At 28.9% G+C, this 7,046-nt stretch overlaps 1 protein-coding gene across 1 annotated transcript in view; it reads right to left on the bottom strand.

Annotated features, from left to right (window-relative positions):
• The window catches only part of LOC111632403 (1-phosphatidylinositol 4,5-bisphosphate phosphodiesterase classes I and II-like), a 122,964-nt gene that overhangs the window by 41,154 nt on the left and 74,764 nt on the right, over positions 1-7,046 (bottom strand). The window contains exon 4 of the mRNA XM_023376817.1: positions 6,121-6,261. Within this exon, the coding sequence (XP_023232585.1) occupies positions 6,121-6,261 (141 nt within the window). The remainder of the gene's footprint in view (positions 1-6,120; positions 6,262-7,046) is intronic.

The raw sequence follows: 7,046 nt of genomic DNA, 5'->3' as shown, positions 1-7,046 counted from the left end.
AGTAAATGATGTGACAAACACACATACAGACGAAGTAAAATTATAAATAACGTATTTAAATAAATATATATATAAGCTTATGTAAAATAGAAATATTCTTTATGAATAAGTGAAAGAAGAGATTTAAATGTTTCATTAATTTAGGGAAATGCAGTGTTACGTTGGGAAATATTCTGCAATTTCCCTAAAATGCAAAAAATTATTGTTTATAGTTATCATATTAAGCCATATAATACATTTATCGAATTAAAATTGAACTGTCATGTAATTGAACACTGCATTGAAAAACATTTTAAAATTTCCCCAAATATTCCTGCAGTTAAAAAAATTCAAGAAGTTTAGGGAAATTCCTTGTATTTTAACATATTTTTATTGTGGCAGGAATATTTCGAAAAAAATGTTTAGACTGTAGATTTAAGCATTTTTGGATACATTTTGACATTTGAGGAAATTTCCCTAAACTCAGGGATATTGAGTACATTTCCCTAAGTTTACAGGGATATTTAGAGAAATTTCGCTAAATTTTCAGCTCTTTTTCTAATTTGTGTTATTTTTCTTTAGTATATCATATAATAAGTTTTTCCTTCGGGTTTATTATTTTAAACAAATGGCATTTTAATCAATTTATGAAAAGATTAATTTATTTATTTACCCGACTTATACTAATTTTTTTTTTCCAATCAAAAGAAATATACTTTACGATAGCTAAATGTTCTTTATGTAATTTGCTTCCTTCGGAAGTAAAAATTCTTTTATGGACGAGGAAGAGGAAACGAATTCGTATAATCAGCGATACCAATGGAGAATTTTCTGTAAATATCCAATTACAATTCGGTTAGAATCAAAATTTACATTCGATGAGATTAAATAAACCTAGAATTAATTTCTCCAAGTTTGAATGTTTAATGTTCACTAATTATTAATAAAATACATAATGAAATTAATTGATTAATTTTTTTTTCTTTAGATGCTGAATATTCATTTATCTATCTTATTTTTTAATCGGTGATTTTTTTACACGCGGTTTTATTTTGATTAGCATTCTAAATATATAAGAAAAGAAATTTATTTACTTTCTTAAAATAATATATAAAAAAGATTTCGTGACAGTTCTTTACTATATATAATTAGAGTTTCAATATTAGAAAACAATAACTTCTGATAACTTTCTCTCCAGGAATCAGTTTTTCTTCTTATTTTTCCTCCTTTCCTCCAGACTCTATGGCGTAGATATAACTATAAATATTGATAAGGTCTCATTTAAAATAATTGGATTTCTTTTTTCCCCGGATTTTGAGAGTTGTAGAATATAATTTTCTGCAAGAATATATATATATATATTTTTTTTATTTCGAGTAATTTCCCGTTATTCACGCTACTCGACCTGTAACTTACAGTTTCTTTTTACGTAAATAAGTCTAGTAACCTTTCTTCACTTCCGGATCATCCATCTTTGCTATATTTACTTGTCGATAAACTCCGCCCAAACTTTCTAACTTATTTTAAAGAATTCGACTCCTCCCAAATTATATATTTTGTATTAACTCTTCCTCTTTGTTTTTGTATACAAATAATTTATTTTCTTTTACTACGTATAATCCGAAAGGGAATTGGAGCAAAGTATACTCTCTGATGCATAAATTAGAATAATATTTTTGAAGAAATAACATGAATTTGTTTTGTAAATTTATTACAGAAACAGACAAGAATTTTTGTTTTGTGTATTGCGTCACAACTGTAGAAGCGTTACAACCCTCTTCTTTTCTGTATATGAAAAATGTTTCTGTCTGTAAGTCTGTCTGTTGCCGGTATTTATAGTCACAATTACAATTAGGTGTTCTTTAATTGTCATGCTTTTAATATTTCATATGAATGTACAGTATGTGTGTATACGTATGTATGTGCACGTGTGTATGTATATACACTATACGTAAGTATGTGCTTAGTATAGCCTACATATTTGATAAAATAATAAAGTTATACTGAAAACAATGTATGCGTCGTCCTATGACACCAAAAAATGGGATACTCATTCATGGACGAACTTCAATTTGAAATTATCATTTTACAAACAATAATGCATACCATTGAATTAACAGACGAATAAGTAAAATAACAGTCGACCCCCTTATAACACTGTTGATAATTCCGCTTTATATGAATTCCATGTTGTACGAGTCACTTAGATTTTACAAATACGTGAGCCGTTCACAGCCAGTCACACGTATTTGTAAAATCTAAGTGACTCGTACAACATGGAATTCATATAAAACGGAATTATCAACAGTGTTATAGGGGGTCTACTATATATTCAGAGAATTTTGACTAAATTTATTAGAAATTTTAAAATTTCGAACGGCCGCCATTTTATTATGTTACTCTGCCAAAAAAATATGATAAAATAAAAAAATTCAAGCGAAAATATTTCATAAAATTACAATTTTTCAAAACAAACTTTATAACTTATTCACAGCGATGTAGTAAATGATGTGACAAACACACATACAGACGAAGTAAAATTATAAATAACGTATTTAAATAAATATATATATAAGCTTATGTAAAATAGAAATATTCTTTATGAATAAGTGAAAGAAGAGATTTAAATGACGTTAAAATTCGTGTAAGGTGACGTATACGTGACGCGTACATATACGTTACGAATTCGTCATGTATACGTCAGAAATTTTACAATATATATAGAAAAAAATCATTTCGGTTTTATTTTTGAAATAAGTTTTTTTTTTTTTAATTTAAAAGAAAAATATTTCCAGCAAATTTAAATTATTTTATCTAATTTTACAGATTATTCAAATTCTCGCCGATCATTTATCATCTTCCATCTTTCTTATGATAAAGCTGTTACCTTATAACTATCAATTTTTCTTCAATTTTCGTCATTTTACGGTTATCGCTTTCATTAATTTCGAATCTAAGTCGTTTTAAGATGAAAAAATTATAGAATCATCTTTAATAATCATCAAAAATTCAATCACTTGTCGATGAGAGCGCGACGCGACGCGACGCGACACTCGCGATAAACGATTTAATATTATATTTTCTATTTCAATTCATAAAAAACATTTTAAATAAAATATGTGCACATGAAAATTGAAACTGTTTTACAGAACAGAAGAAGAAAAAAGAGGGGGGAAAGAATCTATCGTTTAAAGTCCATCGCACGCACGCACAGCGCGACGCGTCACGCAAATACTTTCTAAAACAAATAAGTTATAAAATAAACTAAAATTTAAACACGCTTACAAGCTAAATGCGTACAATTTTAATTCTATAAATCTATTTAATTCTTTAAAACATGCGTTATTATTAAGGTAGAAGAGCGTAACTAGTATGGCGTGACCAAAGAAAGCATTTAAATGAGATGAGGAACATTTCTCAAATAATTAGAAACAGCACGAGTTCAATTAAGAGAGCTTAGTTCACTTTACATACTTTTCTAGTTTATCTAATTAAAATTTACATTACTTGAGCAAAATTCTATTGTTACTATAACAGCATAAGGCCAAATTCCATAAATACGAAGCGCAGCGCGAAGGAAGAATCACGCGCTGTATTTAATCACCAGAAAGTTTCCAATACTTCTAAATGTGTAGCATTAATATTGTTGTAATAAATGGATAAAATAACCTTTCCAGTAGGTATTAGCAACACAATAAACAAGATGGAAGCGTGATATTTGCAACATAATGCCTTAATAGAAAAATGTTCACGTCTGTAAGATGGCCGAAATCTATAGATTAGATTTATTAATAGAAATTCGAACCGTTCTTCCACGTTAATATAATATCGATACTCTACTACTAAGGGAATATTTCTATAGAAGCGAGTAAGATAAATAAGTACAGTAGCGTGTGTTATATATAGAACGATGATACTCCATCACTCGTTTCAACTTCACATGTCGATAGAAGGTAAACGATGACGAATACATTTGATAATTTTAATTAAATAATTGGATAATTCTCTAGTGTTTCGATAACGAACGTGATTATAATTAATAGTAGCAAAGGGGAGAAAATTACGTTGAATCATTATATGCTTATATCGGGTTTTGATGGAGAAATAAACGTTATAGAGGGTAAAGTTTTTTACGTGTTGTAGGTATGTTAGAATACGTTTAAAATAAAATAATCTCGCTTATAAAATACTCATATTTTTATCATGTTCGATGTGTAATGAATATTTCTTCCATTTTTTGCGCCGAATCCTATCATTTTCTCAGACTCGGCGTTAAAAACTCGCTTATAACGAATTATTATTTAATATATATTATGTATCCTATTCATCCAAACTGACATTAAACTAGAAATTGATTAATCTCTTTAAGATAAAGCTTCAAGAGTAACATTTATCACATTAACGCATGTTATTACTGTAGCATTAAGTATACTGTTATAGTAAAATATGGCATTTCTCTACAATGCACACACCATTTTTCTTAACAACAAAAACTGAGAAACATGTTTTACGAATATATTTTTTTATATAAATGGTCTCCACTCTTGGCATCTCAATTATTCAAACCACAATAGAAAAAAAAACGGGGGTGAGCCTTTAAAGACTTAATAGCATCATATATTTTCGAATACATTGTCACAAACACGGCTCTTGCAGACTATTACTATCGAAAAACTAACCATAAGTTCTCTTTAACAATCGTGTGCCAATGACAACTTTTTTTAGAAAAGTATATCGGACTAGAAAATTGGATTTTTTTTTTAAGATTCACTTGTTCGATATTTCGGGGTGGTTCTTAGATTATATATTTATCTCAGATCAATCTCTTGTGCCATATGTGAGCATGTTCGTGTTGACTTTGGATCGAAGTAGCAAGGGGAAGCTGCCAAAAGAAACTAACAGGTGCTCCATACCTTGTTTGTAGAGCCTTCGGATTGTCACGATAAGATATAACCTATCATTTTTTTTAAAGTTTACTTTCCCCCTCCCCTTTTTTTTCTTTTAAATGCGAGAAAAGGTTCTTTCAAAAAGGTTAAAAGGTTATTTTCAGTTTTAGTTTTCTTTCTTGAAATATTTTCCCCAATTTATTATCGTTTTCAAATTTTTTTTATCATTTGGCAACACTTAACATAGGATTCTCGCCATTTCTCGTTTTATTCGTTAAATTATTTGAATAAATACGTAGTAAATCCGTCTGAAAAACGGTTAAAATAATATATTTTTAGTTCAAATTTAAATTATTTTAATAGTATTAAAACTAAATAAAGTTTAATTCAATTTACATCTATACTTATAACAACATTCTCGCAATTATTCGATTTATACGAGAATTATTTAAATATTTTTGAAAGTGTTGCCAAATTAAAAAAAAAAACAAAAATGAATAAATATTTAAATGCTATTAAAATTTATACGAGTTTAAAACTGGATAGAATTAAATGATTTTTTGTGTATTTTCATAACTAAATTCTGTTTAATTAAATCAACAAGTACATTTGACTTTATTTACAAATATTGTTTTAGTTTAATAGTATTAAAACCGTTATGGATACAATTAAACTCGCTTATAATGAATTATTCTTGCCAAAGAGGTGAATTATAAATGAGAAATTATAGTATTACAGTAGCGCAAACACGATACAGCTATAATAATAACTGACTCTAACAATAATAAATCGGGGTCAGATGACTGAGGCGGTTAAGGTTGGGAAAACGGGATCGAAACCGGGCGAAAGCATAGAATTTTTCGGATGATGGTATGTCCCAGATACACTGAGCCTCGTCCCTCATCATTCAGATAGATGCATTATAAACATGGCCTAACATAAGATGAATATGGAGAAATGGGAGTGTCCAAAGGGTGGAAGGAGCCAAAAAATGGATCCAACAACATATACAATGATTGTGAATGCTTTATACGGCTAATTTGGATTTAAAATTACCGCATTAGTAATGATAAAAACAATGCTAACAAGAAAAAAATCGCTTCGAAAGCGCAAAAAAACCGAAAATCTCATTTATTTAAAACTAAAAGTCATCATCCTCACGCTACTAGAAATTGTCTTAAGTAACACTAATTTGCATAAATTTAATCCGGATTAAAATCGACACATGCGTCAAGGAGGCAAACAGCAAACTTACCAGAGCAACTTGCCTACAGTTACAGCAAAAATTAATGAAGCTAACGTTGACTAAATCGGGTCCATGTACAACAGTAACGGTTTTATCTTCCAGCGGTGTATCAGAAGCACCCATACTGACAGTATCACGAAGTCTACCATCCTGAAAATAAAAATAAAAATAAAATAAATAAAAATTCGTGAGGCGTAAAAATTGTATTCCTCACACTCACTAGCAGAAACTATTTTCTGATAAAATGTCATCTCTTCAAAACTTACTTAACACAGTAACAGAGTTTGGTCAGGTTTTTACTTATTGATAACAGAAAAAAGTATATATAGGCTATATATATATATATGTTATATCGTCGCTCCCTAGATGAAGACCTCAATTTCCGACATTATTGACCGCAGGTTGTAAAGCTTTATAAAATTTCTATTAGGAGCCACATGATGGAAAATAGTTTAGATAAGGTTACAAAACTTTTTTCTCCTTCATTGTATCGATTGTTAAGGTAGTCGATAGCGTTAAATACTTATTAAAAGTATATTTGTGACTGTTTTTATATGATGTATTACGTTACAAGCTGTACTTTTAACAAGTTAAAAAGAAGAAAATGTTAAAAAGTGTGCGTTAAACTCGTTTATAAAACATTTTCAATTGTTAAAAAAACACAAACATTTACTGTATATTTTTGGCTAAATAAATAAATAAATATTTACAATAAATTAATAATGTTCATTTATTAATGAGTAAGTGTTCGGAGTTCTCTGTAGAAAGAACTATTGGTCTAATCTTAACCAAATTTCGCATATATTCTATACCGAGGATGCGGTTTCGATTTTCAGAAAAAAATTTAATTTCGAATTTAAGCCACTAGAGCAAAATTTGGCGCTGATGTCCTTTTAATGTGCATATTACGTACGGTTTCTAACGAATTTTGGGAG

Source organism: Centruroides sculpturatus, unplaced genomic scaffold (assembly GCF_000671375.1).
Source record: "Centruroides sculpturatus isolate CEXI.00-Female unplaced genomic scaffold, Cexi_2.0 scaffold834, whole genome shotgun sequence".
Lineage (NCBI taxonomy): Eukaryota > Metazoa > Arthropoda > Arachnida > Scorpiones > Buthidae > Centruroides > Centruroides sculpturatus.
The sequence above is the reverse complement of the archived record's forward strand: the minus strand, read 5'-3'. Positions and strand labels throughout refer to the sequence as shown.